Source organism: Hippichthys cyanospilos, chromosome 5 (genome assembly GCF_059441005.1).
Source record: "Hippichthys cyanospilos isolate Australia breed blue-spotted pipefish chromosome 5, RoL_Hcya_1.0, whole genome shotgun sequence".
Lineage (NCBI taxonomy): Eukaryota > Metazoa > Chordata > Actinopteri > Syngnathiformes > Syngnathidae > Hippichthys > Hippichthys cyanospilos.
In genome coordinates, this window is record NC_142373.1 from 16,444,208 (window position 1) to 16,464,441 (window position 20,234).

At 40.1% G+C, this 20,234-nt stretch overlaps 1 protein-coding gene and 1 long non-coding RNA gene across 3 annotated transcripts in view; one reads left to right on the plus strand and one right to left on the minus strand.

Moving 5' to 3' along the window:
• Window positions 1-19,785, plus strand: part of LOC148423779 (uncharacterized) — a 68,025-nt gene extending 48,240 nt beyond the window's left edge. Inside the window, exon 5 of the long non-coding RNA XR_015865729.1 lies at window positions 19,744-19,785. This is a non-coding gene — a long non-coding RNA (uncharacterized LOC148423779). The remainder of the gene's footprint in view (window positions 1-19,743) is intronic.
• LOC148423778 (anosmin-1) overlaps window positions 1-20,234 on the minus strand; it is an 83,284-nt gene that overhangs the window by 56,150 nt on the left and 6,900 nt on the right. Inside the window, exons 2-3 of one of the 2 annotated variants that reach the window (XM_088415744.1) lie at window positions 18,293-18,606; window positions 1,856-1,903 (exon numbers count right to left, since the gene is read on the minus strand). In XM_088415744.1, coding sequence (XP_088271870.1) covers window positions 1,856-1,903; window positions 18,293-18,502 — 258 coding nt within the window. In that variant the 5' untranslated portion in view covers window positions 18,503-18,606. The remainder of the gene's footprint in view (window positions 1-1,855; window positions 1,904-18,292; window positions 18,607-20,234) is intronic. The other variant, XM_088415745.1, reaches the window with a different exon arrangement.

Here is a 20,234-nt window from a genome sequence, read left to right on the forward strand (position 1 = left end):
TGTATAATGTATCGTCCATGCTGCGTTTTTCTCCGTGTGTTATTCATGTGTCACTATGAGCCTTTATAAAGCACTTGGAGCACCGATTGTAGAAGGCACAATAAAGGTGCACTTCATTTACCATTTTACGATTTAACTCTTCTCTATAATGCTGCGGAACAGATTCATCTCGTAACACGGGGGCCCACTGTAAATCCCATTTGCACTTATTTATGAATGAACACATGGTGCTGTTTTGAACCTCTACTTATTTTGACAATCTATAGTACAATTTTTTTCCGCACAGTAAGGCACACCGGATTATAAGGCGCACCCTCAATTAATGGCATATTTTCAAACGGTTTCCATATATAAGGCGCACCGCATTATAAGGCGCAACAGTAGAAGCTGTCAAACTTTATTAGTAGATTACAAACCAGCTTTCTGATAACTCCATTCACTCCCAAAATGAATAAACAACTGTCTTATGTTTTGTTTTTTTTAATCAGTATTTTTGTGACAGTTTATCTTTTAACAGAAAGGTATAACATGTAGTGCAAGATTTAAATCGGGGAACCTTTCCTCCACTGCAATCACAATATAGTAATACTCAAAGTAAACAACAACAACTCAAATAATAACTCTAAACTCTCAATAGCATAATAACTCAGTCAATATGAGCAACCTTGTTGCCACAAGAAAAACAGGTAAAGCTTACTTTATCGGTACGTTCCCCATCTACGAATCTCAATCTCAATATTTATCCATATATAAGGCGCACCTGATTATAAGGCGCACCCTCAGCTTTTTCAAAAAATTAAGGCTTTTAGGTGTGTCTTATAGTGCGGAAAATACGGCAATTGTTAGTCTCCTAGTGTTTTTTTTATGCTTTTTGCTATATGTGTCCATACCAATGACAAAGGGGGTGTTAAAAAATCTTTAAAAACTGAAAAAGCTTGCAAAGGTAGGACATAAGAAATAGGCATGTGCGTCTCACATTTGAGAGGCTCTGGGCTTGACTCTCAGTTGAGGAAACGCGGGTTTCCCCCAGGTACTCTGGATTGGATCCCGCATGCATGTTCATTGCCAACTCCAAACTGTTCATAGGTGTGAACGTCAGTCTGAATACAGTAGTTGTTTTACGTGTGCTGTGATTGGCTGCTCTCCCGCCACCCTAGTGAGGACAAGCAATGTAGAAAATGGACGGCTCATGTAATAACACGTTCTGTTTCTTTATGTTCTCACCGCATATATTTTACACACGCCCCACCGCTGACATGTATTTGTATAGACGCGCATTTATGGCCGAGCAAAACCGAAGAGGACAAAACGCTTCTCGGCAAATGTGTTTCATTTTGAATCCGTGCGGGCCTAACAGCATTGAATTTTGGTTTCACGCTGTGCGAGGAGATGAGGGGCTCTGACAGCTCGAGTGGGCATTGTTCATAAGTTGGAGCGCGCTCTTCGTATTCTCGCTCGAAACATCTCCGAGGGCCCTGTCAACAGATCCAGACGGGCCTGTCAGCGCCGTCTTTTCAGGCGGGCTGTCAGCAGCCGCTTTATATCAGACTTCTTAGGGACCGGGGCAAGAAACACAAACAAGCCCTACGGGGGGGCGGAGGGGGGGGAAGCACAATACACATTCCAAATAACAAGAATCCCAAAAACCCAACATGAACTCTTCGGAATCATTTCAAGTCTGAAAGATGAAGATTTTTATTTTTTTTTCGCATCAAAATGTCCGGGAGCGATTCCTGCAGGCGTGACTAAACTAGTCCTGCCGTGACTCCTGCACTTTATGTTGTATTAGCCCCCCACCCCCAAGATAATGAGGCACGCACGCGTGGCATTCATGACAGGAGTGTAACCACATTACCTTGGAGCACTGCTTGTGATTCTGGCACCACACCAAGGAGCCGTTGTTCTGCGGAGAAAAATAGCACCTGTCATCACATCGCACGGACTTATTAAAAGATTAAAACGCACTCACAATATTCCTGTCACAATTAACACATTCTTTAAGGCGCCCAAATAGTGGGTCAAGGCACAGAAGAATTTTGTTTTCCCGTCAAGTAAAATATTTCCAAGATGTTGAGCATCAGTCACATTCTTCAAGATGAGTGGAACAAAGGAAGGGTGAATCGTGACATCATTCTTGTATTTACAACAGAAATTGTATTTATAAGCTAAAAAAATGTTTTTTTTTAACAACAACTGCACCATATATTGCAATTTGTCTTCTATAGTTGTAGCCTCGCTTATAAGTGGCCTGATTTATGGGTTTTATGAATATAAACCTTCGCTTGGACATTTTGCTTTGGAATGGGAGGAAAGAATTGTCATGTGATCAGTAAACAGAAAAAAAGTGGGAGGTACTGAAAAATGTGAGGAAGTTTGCTGCCATATCCAACTGAACTTTAACCCTTGTCAAGTATTTTGACCATTTATGGGTCACTAGCGTCATAACTGAGTGGCCATGCCATGTTGAACTTGGACCCTCTGGGTGAAATTTCAGCTTCCTCGGGTCTTCTTTCAATGCTTCCTTTAAATGTGAAATGCTTTTGATATAACGATCAAATGATTGGACCAAATCCTGCACAAGGGTTCTACTTAAAAGAAAGAATTACACGTGTATTTAATCACATGTAAAGACTCTTAGCTGAATGCTAATACAAAATGTAAAAGAAAATCTGATTGGTTAATAAAACTAGCAATGATGTTGCGGTTGTTATAACCATTTAAAGGGGAAGACAACCCTAAAATTGTATTTATGATAATGTTTTATACTCCCCACCGCGTAGTCTAAATATAACATTCCGATTAATATTGCTTTTGTGAAATATGAATTAAGCAGCAAAATCCACGCGTTACCATCCCTCATTTCGTCACGTGGCGTCACCTAAAAATGACATCACAGCACCTCTGCATAGGCTGCTGTATAGAACATATTAATAAAAATGATTTGGTTGCCTTCCTCTTTAACCTTTGTGCAGTATTTGGTCCAAATATTTTATATCAAAGTCATTTCTCATTCAAGGGACCTGAAATTTCACCCAGATGGTGGCAACATGTCAAAGTTCAACATGGCACGACCACTTAATTATCACACTATCAGGAGTGTGCCATCCCTCGGCTGAAATACTGTGAGAATAATGTGGAAAAAAATGACCCAAAACGGTGAAAAATTGCACATTTGAATACAAACGCTCCTGCAAAATAGGAAGATAGACAATGTTAGGTATATTCTCTTCATCTTTTGCAAAAAAATGACTAATGTCACATTTACTTATGCAACTTCATTTATTACAAATGTACTACGCTGCTGTCAATTGTATTTTTAGTTTGTGTTGAATTGTCACAGAATCAAACTCAATTTGAATAGCACCTTGAATAAATCACCTTTCATTTGTAAAAGAATTGAAATGAAGAAAAGTACGACTATATTCTTCAAAAGGGTAAGACTTGTATTGATTTGCCAGATTGTTTTTCAGATGAAAAAAGACTTAAGACATTTAATTAAAGCCATGCCCCGCTTGAAGCCATATCCTTTTGTGATCGATTCCCATGCGGCGCACACACAAGAGAGGCTTTAAGTTTGTGTAACTCAAGCAGAAAAGTGGGGTCAGCGCTCCAGTTCCCCGCAGGGCCAGCCTCTGGTCACTTTCAGCCCAACGCGGCGACCCCAGCTCCTCTTACGAGCCGTTTGATCTCTCGGCAGCCGTCCCCGAGGTCACCCAAGCGGGAAGTGATGTCAGCGCGCCTGCGAGGGCCGCAGATACCCTAATTGCGCTGGAAGTGCCACCTTGCGCTCGCAACTGCGGGGGTCTAACATTTGCTCCCGCTCTTGTGCTGTGTGGGCTAAATATGCAGAGAGAGCGACGGATCATTTCCTGACTTCTATCACTGTGAAGAGCGATACTCTTGGCAAGCTTAACCCATTCAATCCCAAAGACGTAGTTTTACGATTGCTTACCGACCAGCCATTCGATCCCTGGTATTTGTTTGGATACCGTAAATTTTGAACTATAAATCGCGCTGGATTATAAGACGCGGCTGCAAAAATTGAGCAAAAAATAAAAATAAATATATATATATATATATATATATATATATATATATATATATATATATATATATATATATATATATATATATATATATATATATATATATATATATATAATTTTTCCCTTTTTTTCCCATGGATAAGCTGCATGGTGGCCCCCAGGCGGTCAGTAAAAAAAAAAAACGCAGAGCACAATTCAATAGGACATAGTTGCAGCTTACTGTCTGAAATTAAGAATTTTTTTTGCCATTTTTTTCCTCAAATGTTTGACTAAAAATGCCTGTTACTAAATGAATTACCCATCAATTACTTCAGATGGTTACATACGAAAGTAATTGATCACTTTAGAAAATAAAGTACGAAAATATGCTTTACTCCTTTACTTGCTTTAGTCCTGATTTTCCCGACATAAAGTATTGATCACTTTAGTACCTAGAGTATCAAAAGTGATTGATTACTTTAGCACTCAATTATAATCCACTAAAAATCGATTAGATATGAAATTGCCTAAGTTTTTGATTACATTATTACCTACTTTGTACTAGACATTTTTCGACCCTTCTTTAGCCAAACACTTGATTTTTTTTAAATAAGTACCTGGGATTCTGTGTAAGGAAGAAAAAAACAAAAAAACACCTCTTTGGGATTGAACGAGTTAATTGCGTTTCCATGGCAAGTGCAAAAGAGGCTTCAGTTGAAGTGGTCAGCTTATGGCGGGCATGAAAGAGGAGAATAATAACGGGGGAAAAAAAAACATGTTTTTGGCTTTGCCGGATGGCAAACAGGCGTCGTAAGAGGATTTGCAGATGCATACATTGAATCGATATTAGTGCAAAGCAGATTGAGAGCAGCAAGGGTTTTAGGTCACGCTTGTCGACACTTGAATGCATGTTTGTGCCGAGTACCGTTCTTATCTCACGGCCGTGGGTCCCAGCAAACTCGCAGCTTTCATATGAGAAAAAAAATAAATACTTGATAGCATGAAAGCCAAGCCACACAAAGGAGACGCACGGGGTAAACACAAGGCTTTGCGTGCAGCTGCCGCAAGCTATTTTTTTGTTTCTAAAATTATATTTGCAAACCACAAAACCCAACCATAACAATGCAGTTCCACAATACCAATAATAAGCACATTGTTAAATTAATGGCACACTCAAAACTGAGCATGATCATTTCCCTCCAAAAGATTTTGACAGCTCAAAACACGTCAAGTATTTTAACAGTTTCTGCAGGTATCAGCAAATCAAATCGATCGCTTTGTAAGGGAAGATACGTGTTTTCTTTTCAAATCAAGAGCAAATTAATTGCAAGAATTCTTCTCAATTGTAATTCCTTGTTTTATAGGGTGGCAAATTGTCACTAGTGACACAATTTATATAACCAATGATATAGCTTCTTTTGTTGCATGAACTATCTTCTGTTGAATAGAATATGCCTAGAGATACCACTACAAATGCGGTTCCAAAGTTTTTCTTGGCTGAAAGGAATATTTCACAGTGGAATCCTTTTCTTCTAACAAAATACCAGGAGAAACTGACCCCATGGGTTCTCCAGGGTTAAAGTAAGGAGCAACGTTCACCCTTGACTGGTCACACGTCAATGTTGAGGAATATTTTAGAATTTAGGCAAGATTATTACAAAACTCCGCAAAACTCTTATTGTCTGTGTTTTTGAATCTTGAACTTAAATAAACTTAAAAAAAAAATGTTTTTCTGTATTTTACTGATCTTGCCTAAATCCTAAAAACCAATTCCACAACATCAGTTGTAAGGGAAAGTCTAAAAACATTCAACATTCATTGTGTCAAATTGAAAAGCCCAGAAAGAGCCAAAATGTTTGTACAACACATGCCCAGTGCGTTGGAAAACTGTAATAATAGTTGAACCCCCAAATTCTCTCCAAAAAGCTAATACTCATTCAATACTGTATATAAAAAAATGCACAGTATGTATATATTGGAGGAGAAAATGTAAAGATAAGCGCATACATTATGCAGCCAATCATTGAATTATTAACAATCGTTACACAAACTGTCCCTGGAGTGAACAATATAGATTATTCGTTCAAAGACATCGTTGTTTGTTAACATCATTGCAAGTTAACTACTGTCGGAGAAATCTACAAAGAAGACTGAGACAAGCGCAAATGCTAAACAGCAAAATAGTGAATATGAATTCCTTCACAGCTACTCACTGATATATCTGTGGATATATCTGTACAAAACCTATCACTGCCTTTTAAAGTAGTCAATTAACCTGACGTTTTGTTTTTTGAATATGTTTAAAGAAGAACTAGATCTGCAGTACAGTTTGGGAAAAACACTCAGCATCTCGACGTAATAACGGCGTTGATATCGTCGACGAACGGAGGCAATTCCACGGGGTCGTCACTTTACGCTGGTCCTTACGTACGATGTTTGCGGTCATCTTGATTGCCATTGACAACAGAATTCAGTCAAATATCTCGATACGATTAACCCCCTTGTGCCAATCTTGACCCGATTTGAGCCGTTGATCTAGACCACAGGTGTCGAACTCCAGTCCTCGAGGGCCGGTATCCTACATGTTTTGAAACCTTTTCCCTCAAAAACGCCTGATTCAAATGACTGGGATCATTTTAAAGCTCTTGCAGAGCTTGCTAATGAGCTAATCATTTGAATCAGGTGTGTTGGGGAAAGAAAACTGGAAAACATGCAGGATGCCGGCCCTCGAGGACTGGAGTTCCATACCTATGATCTAGACACATCAAACGAAAAGTTTAAAAAACTCCAGGCTAAAAATGACTACAAATTGTCAAAACAGTTCGAGGTTCAAAAGGGCACCAAAATTCCGGGTTCCGAAAATTCTTGCGAATGGAATTTATTTGATGGCAAAGTTTACATCACCCATGGACACCCGAAAGTACGATAAAGTACGATTTTTTTCAGAGGTGAAAAGAAGGCATCTAATTATAGGCATCTATAGGCATCAGGAACGTGTTTGCTTCAAGATGAATATGCACTCGCAGATTTATTAAACTGACAGCTACTAATTAGAGAAAAACGGGCTTTGTTCTCATGCGACGGTTTGATCGCAAAATCCGAGCGAGTCAGGTGATAATAACGCAAGGTCGTTTGATCTATTGTTAAATCAAATTCGCCTTATCTCCGTCGTATTTGATACAGCACGGGAAGAGGCCATAAAAACGTGATGAAAAATTTGAGATTGAAGTCATAAAGGACTTTCATTCCAGTTAATAGCCTGGATCGGAGGTTGGCCAGTGGACGCTCCGAGGCTGTGGGATTCAGCCAGACTTGAGGGGGTCTGCAGGCAAAAAAGTCTGCTCAAGTTCAATGTCAAGTTCAAAGCCGTTTCCCACAATGTAATCCAGAAGAAAAAGAAAAATCCCATGAGACCTTTGGAGGGAACTTATCATTAAAGGGTTTTAATTTGACATCCAGTGCCAGTAAGTGCCGAGCTTTTAGAGTCAAGGGTACTGGTCAAATAGCTTCAAAGGAATTTGTGATTGTACAATCACGTCTCCAGAGAATCCCTTTCACAAAAAAAAAAAAAAAAAGGTGCAGATAAGAATGAAAAAGGCATGAGTGAACGCGGCGAGGAAATGAGGAATCTTCCTTTCGCGGGGTAAAAATGAGAAGCAGCTTGGCGGGGCATGCATCAGCTGCTTCCCGACCCCGTCGTACGTAAGAGAACATTCTGTTTGGCCAAGCGTTGATTAAAAAGTGAATTATCCCTCGCCAGTGCATCATTCCGTTTGGTACAGGATGATTAAATCGCCGCGGCGCTCGCTAACTTATGAGGAATGATCAATACAACCCGGCTCAATCTGCTTTTGGCGGCAACCTGTAAATAAGACCTTGACGTGCGGACTGGAGGCAAACGCCTCCGCCGGTAATTTATTAAGACTGTCGTGACTCCACGCCACTTCTAGAATCATTATTCCCGTTTTTTTTTTTTTTTCCCGACGGCTTTCCCTCATCCATCAATAAAACCTCGACGGGTCCACGAAGGGTCTCATTTGGTTCCGTGACAGCATCCCCGAAGCAGAAAAGCTCAACAGGATGTCGCCCCAGCTGTCCAGGGCCCGACCCCGCCGTGTCAGGGAGCTACGGGGAATAATTATAGGTCAGGACTTCGTCGCCCTGACTCACCATGACATTCCTCCGCAGTATGAACACTACGCAGCCGTGACGACTGTCAAGGACCCCGACCGATGAATGTTTTCCAGATATCCTCCGCTGTGATTTGGGGGGTCAAGGAGAAGGAGGCCCAGCCGGCTTTGTTTGGAGCGCTCGTGTAAACGGGACATTTATCATAGGGTAACACGGCAGCGCTTGTCGGCCGAGAAGTCGGAGCAGGTGGCCGGGGGCGTGTCGTATTGTCTAGACAACTGAAGAACACGGACAAAACGTCTTTTATCTTCCAGGTTTTACCTTTTGAGAAACAGTTGGGTTTTTGTTCCCTGCGGGCTCTTGCTTTGGATTGAATGACTCTCAGTTTACATAGCAAGGCGGTTATTTGAATAGGATTTATGTTTGGAGGTGTTAAACTTCAGATTCTTTGCGGGAAGTAAAAAAGAAAAGGACATGAAAGAGCGGTGTCCAGTGTGTCTTTTGTCTTCGTCACGAGGGTCCTCGGGCAACAACAAAATAACACACTTAAGGGGGCATATGTTGCACTTAAATAAAGGCCCTAAACATTGAGGTTTTGAGGAGCTTTGAAGTACTTGGAGATCCGGCTACCTATTACATGGAAGTAGAGACGTCTTCCGGTATTATTTAAAAAAAAAAAAAGAAAACGTCTTTCTGTCTTGTGTAGATCAATTGGTTCTTTGGTCTTACCGAAGCTACAGACCACATTTAATTGAAATCAGATGAAAAAGGTCCAGATCCTTAGAATATCATCAAAAGTAATCAATTCATTCTTGGGTCCTTGGCTCTAACCAAGGCTACGTATCACATTTCAAATACATTCGCAAAATCTGATAAAGCCCATGAAATAAAATAAAAAGTATATATTCTGATATCACTTATTCTTATTCATACAAAGTGGCTGATATTTTATTCATTAAATGATAAAAAGATCCACATCCTTGGGTCTCAAAAGTGGCATATTCGTTTTCATTTGCAAGCCTTGGACAGCTTTTTTTTTTTTTTTTTTAATCATTCATTTCTTATGATCCTGATCTTTACTACAGATGTGGAATACAATCGAAAGTTCATCAGTTCAACAAGAAAACTCATTAAAAGCCACACACAATCTTTTCCAAAAGCATCCACCTTAAATAACATTACCTAGATTTACAGTCTTAGTCTAGAACTCAATCAGAATTCAATTAATCTGGAGTCAAACCAAATTTGATTCAAATCCATTCACGCTGTCTGAGTAATCCATATCCACATTGCTTAAACTGAAGTTTTCCATCTTTCAATTTTTCCAAAAAAGCTTGAGCCCAAATTTCCTTTAACCCTTGTGTGGTGTTATTTTTCCAATTCATTGATCTTCATGTCAAAGAAATTAGGGAGCTGAAATTTCACCCAGATGGTAGTTGACAAGATGTCACGACCACTTAGTTATCACCCTCCCTATCTAAAATACTGCCAGAATGATGTGGTCGAAAATAACCCAAAAATGGTCAAAATGTGTCCAATCCTTTGATTTCACATCAAAGGGAAAGCATTGAAAGGAGATGAAATTTCACCCAGATAGTGACAATGACCACTTAGCTATCACACTACCCTGCGATAATAATGTGGAAGAAAATGATTCAAAAATGAACAAAAGACATTTCATATCATAGTGAAAGCATTGAAAGAAGACACTAGGGAGCTGAAATTTCTCCCAGATGGTGACAAAATGTTACTACCACTTATTATCATACTACCAGGAGCGTAGCCATCCCTTGGCTAAAATATTGCGACATGTGGAAGAAAACGACCCAAAAATGGTCAAAATTTGTCTAATCCTTTGACATTTACGTCACAGACATCAAAGGGAAAGCATTGAAAGAAGACACTAAGGGGCTGAAATTTCACCCAGGTGGTGACACAAAAATACTGACAGAATGATGTGGAAAAAATGACCCAAAGAACTACATTCCTAACCTTTTGAGCAAAATTTGTCCTCTAAAAAAAAAGAAATCCTCACGGTGTCTACAGAACACTGTCGAAAGTTAATTCGTTCCTTGAATCAAACAAAAAAGCAAAAACACTCATGTTAAAGATAATGATTCACAGTGCAGCTCCAGGATATGATCAAAACGTTTTTAAATTTGTCCTTGGGTCCGAGCAAACATCCACTGAAATCTGTTGGCAGTTTATCGAGATTAAAAAAAAAAAAAAAACATACCCCAGTTTCACACTGCAGAACATAATCAAACCTTAATCAGTTCATCCTGTGGTCCAACACAGTGCATTATAGGTGTCAAACTACAGTCCTCAAGGGCCGGTAACCTGCATGGTTTTAATGTTACTCTCTCAAACACACTTGATTCAAGACATTCAGGACACCGGCCCTTGAGGACTGCAGTTTGAAGAATGTGTGTAAATTGTGAACGTTATCCAAATCCATTCATCTCCATTTCCATGAAGGTGGATCAAACTATCATCAGTTCATACCGCGGTCAGAAACAGTGTCATAGATGTCACGCCCCAGTCCTTGAAGGCCGGTATTCTGTATGTTTTTGATGTTACTCTCTCAAACACACTTGATTCAAGTGATTCTGATGATTTTCAAGCTACTGCTTAGCTTGTGGATGAGCGAATCATTTGAGAGACACCTGAAAAAATATTCAGGATACCGGCCCTCGAGGACTGAAGTTTGACAACTGTTTGTAAATTATAACTGTTATCCAAATCCCTTCACCTCCATGTCCATGAAGATGGATCAAACCTTAATCTGATTTTCATCCTGTGGTCCAACAAAGTGCATTATAGGTGTCAAACTCCAGTCCTCAAGGGCCGGTATCCTGCATGTTTTTGATATTACTCTGTCAAACACACTTTTCAAGCTCCCACTTAGCTTGCTGATGATCAAATCATTTGAGACACCTGGAAAACATTCAGAATACCGGCCTTCAAGGACTTCAGTTTGACAACTGGTTGGAAGTAGTAAATGTTATCCAAATCCTTTCACCATTTCCATGAAGGTTGATTGCGCAAACCTAGAAAGACATTGAGACAATAAATTCTAACTAGAGTTGAAGTTGTTTCCAGTAAGAATGAAGTGTCCACTCGAGCATTTAAGTGTGAGTCACATTTACAGGCGCAAGTGGTGCACTTTAAAAGCACTTATAGGGGGAAGGATGGGGGTTGGGGGGGGGGGGGGCATAGACCACCATTCATTCGCCGTCTTCAGCCATGAAGACCTCCACGTGCGAAACGAGCCCCGGTGGAGGTCTGATTTTAAATGAAGACGCAAACAAGGGCTAATCGTTCTTTCCGTTTGTATTTGGTTCACTCATACAAATAAAACATTCAATTGAATGTGTCAGATTTTTATAGCTCTAACAAGGACTTCACTGGACACTCCTTGTTTTTTTTTTTGTTTCTTTTATTCATTTTGACTCTCCACATAAATAATCCACTACAAGACTGATGTGTTCAGAAAACCCACTTAGCGCATGCCTCCCAGCTTGCTCTCAAACATTTTGGCTAATATTTACAGAATGCATGGGTGTAGCCCCGCTGTCAATTATACTTGGGTTGACAAACTCCCCAAATGCGGAGAGACATGTCAATAAATCTGCTTCTCGCGACCGCTATGACATCACTAGCTCGTCTACAAACGCTGGCGAAGCCGCGCGCGGCGCGTACTCGAGACTTCGTTCTGACATTTCAAACAAAGGTTCAGTTAACCACAGGAGAAATAAAAAAAGATGGGTTCCTCACTGACATCTGCAAGTGCTAAATCCTCCAAGTGTCAGTCCAGTGAAGATGATTCAGAAAATGAAAAACAGATCTTTAAATTACATGTGAAATATCTCATTCAGCTAAAGCAGAACGAGGGACACGTTCTATAGATTAAATGTGACATTAAAGGAGACGGATTGATTTTTTTTTTTTTAACGATTTATGAAGTATCTCATCCACATCATTCTCTCAGTATTTTAGCCAAAGGATGTCACTTTATTGACAGTGGGTGAAATTTCAGCTCCCTGGTATTTTATGTTAATTCTTTTACCTTTGATGTATCAATGTATCAATTTTAGCCAGAAGGATGGCTCGCTCCTCGTAGTGTGATAATGAAGTGATCGTGCCACGTTGGACTTAATCAACATCTGGTTGAAATTTCAGCTCCCTAGTGTCTTCTTTCAATGTTTGCCCTTTGATGCCAAATGTATTTGATGTAAGGGCAACATTTTGAGAATTTTTGGGTCATTTTCTTCTGCAATCATAAGTGGCGAACTCCAGTGCTTGAAGGCCGGAATCCTGCATGTTTTCCGGTTTTCTCTCCCTAACACTCTTGTTTATATATCATAAAAGATTCAATGGGGATAAAAAACACTAGGAGCTGAAATTTTCAGCAGATGGTTAAAACATGTAAAATGTAAAAATGCTGTGATTCTGACATTTCTATGTGATTGCAGTAGGACGTGCGAGTACAAAAATGATCATTGTCTAAATTTTGGACCATTTTGTAATGACAATTTTTGAGATGCATTTTAATAGGATTTATGAAACTGATTTTCCTGCGATCTTTGCAACATTCCGTTGAGCAGCTGTCAAAACTATGTCAACAAACAGAAATTCCTTGTTGTCATTTCACCTCAAGACAGTAGGTGGCGGAAGAGACCAGTTAATCACGTCTCAGACTATAAAGACAGACCAGACCATTTTCGGGGAGTGGTTCCATTATTTTCAAATACTGGCTTTCATTATGATGAGGACTGGGGTGGAGATAGCAGCTACTATTTTTAGAAAGCGATGGCCAACACATTTAATGACTTTCTAGAGACTCTGAAAATCCCTCGAGACTAGAAGTCTAATTTAACTATATCCTGTACACTCTCATCATTAAGCAAGCGCCCATCCAAATTTGATTGCTTTATCACTTGTGAGTGGAGCCGTTTCATTACTACGCTAATCTCCGCTAACATTAGCATCTTAGCTTGAAAGGCACTCTATGAATATAAGATGTGCTTTTTTTTCTTTTTGGCTTCAACATGATAGTGTTTCTTTGCTTTTTTTCCCAGATCTAGGAGCCTCGCTGCCAAGTCATGGGTGTGGTTATTAAATAAATTAGTCCAACCGTTATGTAAAGGGGAGACAGTAGTGCAGAACATGTTTTCAAAAACTGACAGATTTAGAAATGGGAAAGCACCCCTGAAACCCAAATATTTCTATCCCTTATTCCAACTATCTTTTTCAACTAAAGTCTCCTCTTTAGATCATAGAAAAAAATCTGTTGTCAAAAAGAAATGCAGTATATTATATTATACATATACAGTATATATATATATATATATATATATATATATATATATATATATATATATACATATATATATAAAGCGTCTCGTTCTGGGATTGCAGTAGTAGAGGTCTTTTCACAAAAATAAATAAAATATATCATCAATTATCACTAAATATTTGCCCGCTAAAAATAATCAACATAAAGTGTCAGTTAGTCAGACCTGTTCTCAAAAACAAATAATTCTAAATAATTTGTTGTCTACAAAAGAATTTTCAATTTAAAGTGTCCTCTTTCGGGATCATAGTAGAGATGTGTTCACAAAAATAAATAATTAACTTGACAGGTAACGAGGGGTGGCACCTAACAAGTTGGGTCTAGCCATTCTATTATGAGGGAGAATCTGGCTTTTTAAAATCGTGAAATCGAACAACCTACGGAACATAAAATGTGTTTTATGAACTTATGTTTTCCGAAAAAAATTAATTCAATCATGACTTTTAAAGGATTTTTGCACGTATGGTTGTTTAATTTATAATCTCGAGTACCCACTGAACTTCCTTCAAGTACTCCCACGGGTACTAGTACCCCCATTTGAGAAGCACTGTTCCATGCAACCCCAACTAGTTCAAACATGGCATTCTGATAATGTTGAATACCTAAAATATGAATTAACGCACAAAATCCACTCATTTGTTTTCATATTTGTCACTTGCTGTCGACTAAAAATGACAGCAAAGTTGCACTTTGCGCAAGGGTGATGTCGTCTTCAGTTGACAGCAATTTGCAAAATGGCCGCCCCCTGAAAGGGAATAAAATGGATGCATTTTGCGGCGTATTTCATATTCCTCACAGACAATATTAATCATAATACCTTATTTAAACCACTGGGCCTCCATAGGTTATATTATCGTGAAGACATTTTTTGGACGTGACTTGCCCTTTAAGACAAAGCGGACCTTCTCGCTTCCTTAAGTGTAAGACGCTCCTGTCGCATATCGAGTGACCCTGAAATTAAGAGCTTAGTCATAAGTGGCGGTCTGAACTGCTTGCGCGCCCTTTAGCGTAACGAGATCCCGCGGCGTTGGGAAAAAGATCCACCTGCCGTTTCCGACGACTCTTGCAGCCACGCTACACGGCAGCTTAGCGCTTTTAGCGCCAATCGGGCGCTAGCGTTTAGCAGGAAGGTGACCTCCCTGCAAGAAAGACAGCTACATTTGTCGGCATTTATTGGGGGAGAGTAGAGGGCGAAGGGGGGCAAGTGCCATGTGTTTTTGCAGCTGACCAGACCCAGAACAACACCTAACACACGCACACACACACACACACACACACACACCATTTCCACATGAAAGGAGTATTGCATATTATCAACAATGGGCTTCTATTTTTAGAGGCGTTCATAGTGCTTTGCTTATCCTAAATTGCACTCAAGTCCAATGTTCACAAGCGTTTGGCTTTTGAGTGGACTTTCTTTGTTGTTTAGTTTTTTTGGACACGTTCATTCCAAAAAGGATGGAAAATTCGCAGCACAACATACACTGTTGTTACTATGATATGCTGGAGAAAAACAATTTGGCAAGGCTCATTAATGAGGGTGGGCCCCAATATTTTCAAGAAAGTCTCAAAATGTAGAATGCTGTAATATTAAGCTTTTTTTGCAGTGTAAACAAAATATATTCCCGTGAGTACTGTTGTATTGTCTGTCTACATGTGTTGCTCCACTGTTTGTGTCCTGTTATCAGCTGGTTAAAGGTTTATAGCACTGTGACATTATGTTATTTTGGTTAACATGGGCTTTTTTGTTGAATTAGGTTAGCAAGGTGAGACAAGGACAAACCAAAAGTGTCTTTTTTGTGTCAAACTGTTGCTTGTTGTAAAATCAGTTGAGCTGAAGAAAAAGAAAAATTCCCAAGCATCATTAATCGGGTCAGCCGCAAATCATTTAGGGCGGGGACTCGTTGTCCTGGGAGCAAATCTTTTCAATTATTATCCAATCGGAAATGGACATGCGTCCCGGAATGACTGGCGCTCGACCCGAGACGTTCTACTGTCGAATATTTGCAGCGCACAAGGGGGAAGATGCTCCATCAGGCTTCGGAACGTCGAGCCAGCTGGTGGCTGATTTAATGTCGTAACTTTGCAAACCCAAGGCAGCCATTAAAAAAATAACTTGGACAACCCCACGAACAAATTCTCGACATTTCTCGCCAAGTTGCTCTTTAATAAGAAACAGTGTCCTCTGGATGTGCCTCGCCACTTGTTTTTTTTTCTCTCTCTCTCCCTCTTCTTATTTCTCAAGTGACTCCTTCACTCAACGTGTATATTATCCCGCATTTAGAACCACTGCCACTTGTCCAATTAGCGCGTTCAAAGTGACACCGAGACAAAAGCCTTGACCTCTTGATTAATTAGGCCCGGTTACAAATGTGCCCGGGTCCGGCGACGCTTTCCCGACAATGGCCGGGGGTGGGGGGGGCTTGCAAATGCAAATGCGGCGGGTAGAAAGAAAAGGCCGGCCCGGCTCGGCAGACAGCTGAAGGATCAGCGGCCGCTTCTTTTCTCCGCCGCCCCGAGAGAGAACAGTGAGTCCGCCCGAGTGTGAAAAACAACTTGTGACACCACACACTGACTCATGCGCAGAATGCAGCTACTTTACACCGGCGTCCCTCTGCGGGAGCCGCATACTAGTGACAGCATCCCCCTATGAATATACAAGATGAGGGGAAAAAAGGGGAGGGGGGGGGGGGGCACATCATTTTGGGAGGAGCTGACTGAAGTCAAGTTTTGCAAATAAAACAAGGCAAGCATCCATTTGATTTTGGCTGTAAAGCGGCAGTTTCTTTCCATTGCTTTAACCCTTCTGCAGTAATTTGTCCCATCCTTTGATCTTTACATTTCACGCCAGAGGAAAAACATTGAAAGAAGATACAAGGGAGCTGAAATTTCAGCCAGTGACAACATGTCAAAGTTCTACAAGGCACGTCCACCAAATGAGACAAAAATGATCAAAATGTATCAAATCTTTTGATCTTTACATCAGAGGCATTTCACTTCAAAGAAAAGCATTGAAAGAAGACACGAGGGAGCTGAAATTTCAGCCAGTGACAATATGTCAAAGTTCAACATGGCACGTCCACCAAATGATACAAAAATTATCAAAATTGATCAAGTCTTTTGATCTTTACATCAAAGGCATTTCACTTCAAAGGAAGCATTGAAAGAAGGCACTAGGGAGCTGAAATTTCACCCTTATGGTGACAATATATCAAAGTTCAACATGGCATGACTACTTAGTTATCACACTAGCAGGTTTGTGTCATCACTTGGCTGTAAAATATTGTGAGAATGATGTCGAACAAATTGGCCCAAAATGGTCAAAATGTATCCAATTTTTTTATATTTACACCAAAGGCATTTCCCTTCAAAGGGAAAGCATTGAAATAAGACACTAGGAAGCTGAAATTTCACCTAGATGCTGATAAAATGTCAAAGTAAAAAAAAAAAAAAAGACAGTGGCCAATACTTAGGCCAATTTGACAAAGTTGTCCAATTTACCCCAACAAGCATTCACTTCCTTTCTGAACCAAATTGGGTTATTTTGTCTTTTCTTCTGGACCGACCCACTACTTGCAAGAACTTTGGGTTGTTTTATATCAAACAACCCACTGTTTTTTTGGTTATTTTCCACAAAACAAACGAGAAAGTTGGCTCGGATTTACCCAAGTAGCGGATCAATCAAATTTTTGACCAAAAACTACGATATTTTTGACCCAGCAGTTTTAATAGTACCTGATTTTGTGACTTAACCCTCATGCGGTATTTTGATCATTTTTGGGTCATTTTCTTCCATATCATTCTGGCACTATTTTAGCACTCTCCTGTAGTGTGATAATTAAGAGGTCGTGCCATGTTAACTTTGACATGTTGTCACCACTGGGTGAAATTTCAGCTCCTTGCTGTCTTCTTTCAAAGCTTTCCTTTTGATGTGAAAAACCTGTCAAAAAAACTGATGTGTAGTAATAAAATTCTACTTCAGCATGACATCGCCATGCAATAAAAAGTGTGTATCTGAAAGGGTGTGTCATAAAATATTAAACAAATGTTTACTCAATAGTTTGATATGACAGCTTTATTCTCTGTGTTTGGGTTTCCTTGTTCGTTTGTATTTGTGGGTGTGTTATCTTTGTATCCAAAATCCAACAAAAATACAGACAATGTATTACGTCTTAATGTTGATACTGTGGCAATGATACTGTAACTCATTCAATGCCAGGGACGTTTTTTCATGTTTTTTAAGAGTCTGGAAATTCAATCCCAGATACTTAAGTATCGATTTAATACTTAAGTATCTGGAAATTAATGTCCTTCATATACTTAAGTGTCTGGGATTCAATGTCCGGACTCTTAAAAACACATAAAAATACGTCCCTGGAATTGAATGGGTTCATTGATTAATTGTGTGTTGTGTGGAAAAGTTAGAAAAAAAATAATAAGGAAAAATGTGCCCTTTAATGGAATGGCCACCAGTCGCGAGCGTACCCCGCCTCTCACTCGCTCAACTGGGATACGTTCCAACTCTTTTGCCACACTAATGAGGACAAGCGCGATAGAAAATCGATAGAGACATTTTAATCATCCTCATCTCTTTACTCTTGCTGTCCAGTGACGAGCATCATCCAAAGTTGTTTCTAAAAATCCAAGAACATCGATTTTAATTGGATGCATTCACAGAAGTCGTTTTTTTTTTTGCGATTGCAATCAACGCTTTAGCCTCAAAACAAGAGTTAATGAGGTTGAACCCAAGCCGAACGGTCCATTTGAACTTTGCGAGTACCTGCGAGTGCTTGAAGAAAGCGGAGATGCGCGTGATGTGCAGGCTGAGGCATCGCGAGGCGCACCGGGCACGGTACACGCTGGACGCGGCCGCAGCCGCCGTGAACGATTCGTCCTGCCTCCTCGCGCCCACGCCGACGCTCCGCGTGCTCGCCAGCGCCGTAATCCACACGCACAAGGCCGCGCACGCACGCAGCCTCCCGGAGAACATGCTGATGGTGCTGCTACTGCTGATGGTGTTCCTCTCGCCGCTTTTGCTTTTAATCCCTCCGCGGTGCGCGCAGTACTGACGCGCCAGGGCTGCGAGCCGGGAAACTAAACAGAGAAACTTCAATTTACACGCTGAGGAGGGGAGGGGGAGGAGAGGGGGACAGTGGGCGGGGTCGCGCTCAGGAGCGTCCAGTGATTGGCGGGGCGAGCGGTGATTGACAAGCGCGAGGAGCGTGTGGCAGGTGGACTGCTGACAGTTGGCGATAGAGCGGTCCCCCGCGTATTCGCGGGAAGGCTCCCTTTTTCGCTATTTTATGGAAAGAATAACCCCGTTTTTTTTTATATGCATATAACGTTTTTAATACTTTTTTTTGCGGTTTATCTATGTTTTAGGGTTAAAAATTTGAGCAGGAATAGATCGTCTATTACACGTTGTCGTGCCCCTACACTTTCACTCACGAATAGTTATGAGCGAGAACTTAAAAGATGTAAATCTATGGCTGTGTTCAAAAAGAGTTTAAAAATTTGAGTCTCAAAAACATTCCAAAAGGTTGTTTGAACTGAGCAAGGTCTTGTATAAACGTTTATAAGTCACATGAGAAAAATAAGAAAAGAGATAGATAAATAGATAGATAGATAAATATGCACATGTATAAATGCAGCTGTATGTATATAAGAATTACATTATGAATTTATTCATATTACTGCTGACATCTAATTAGAGAAGTGTGACTTGTTTTGTTTTTGTGATGTGAAACAATATCTATATTAACATCATATATAATGGGATGCAAGGAGTAGGACTAGATTAGTTTTATACTTCTTCCTTTTGAACATATAAATCTCAGTGAACTGCAATATATACTGACAATTTCTTTAAATTTATTATTTCTATTCTCAAATTTTGCAATGAGCAGATATGTTCAATAAATAATACATCAAAAAATGTAAATAAAAACAAACAGCTGGGGTTCAATGCAACCAGCAAGTTTTCAGAGGGGTGGCTGTGGGTTTTAGTCCTTTTTTTTTTTTTTTTACTTCTGAGTAAAAAAAAAAACCTCATAAAATGTGAAAAAGAATTAGCATTGTATTTGTTTTACTGCAGTAAAAGGTGACTTTACACCAAATTCGATATTGCACTGGTGAATTTGTTGTGGCATTAGCTTTTGACATTCACTCGTTAAATTACAACTATATTCTAATAATATGAGCTTTTTTTTCTCCCCCTGAAAAATACAACAGGAAGAAAGCATCCTTTCCTCTTTTTCCACGTTCCACACCGTTGCCTTCATAAGTCTACAATGGACAACAGGTGAGACCTACTGCCATCTACTGATGACATGCAACATACCACAAGAAGAGCCCACAAACTTCCCACAATATCCCAGGAAAGCCCTCTCTTCCTCCTCCTCCTGTCTCTTTATGTGTTTTCCAATGGCGCATGGAAAACTATTAAAAACCATTCCCCCCCTGATTAAAATTCTTCAAGATGGACTCCCGACTTCTGGCAACGGTTTCATCGCCTACGGTGCGGAGAAAGCACGTCGGGAAAGATTGGAAAAAATGCCGCCTAATTTATTAGAGCACGTTGGGGGAAATGTTTATTTAGGAAGTTTACGACACACTCTTGCTTTTGTCAGGAGATGGAGAACTTCCCCGAGCGTATTCCATCTTATTCCAGTGTTGTCGTAATGAGCTTTTAAGGTAAAAACGCGCCCCCCCCCCCCCCCCCC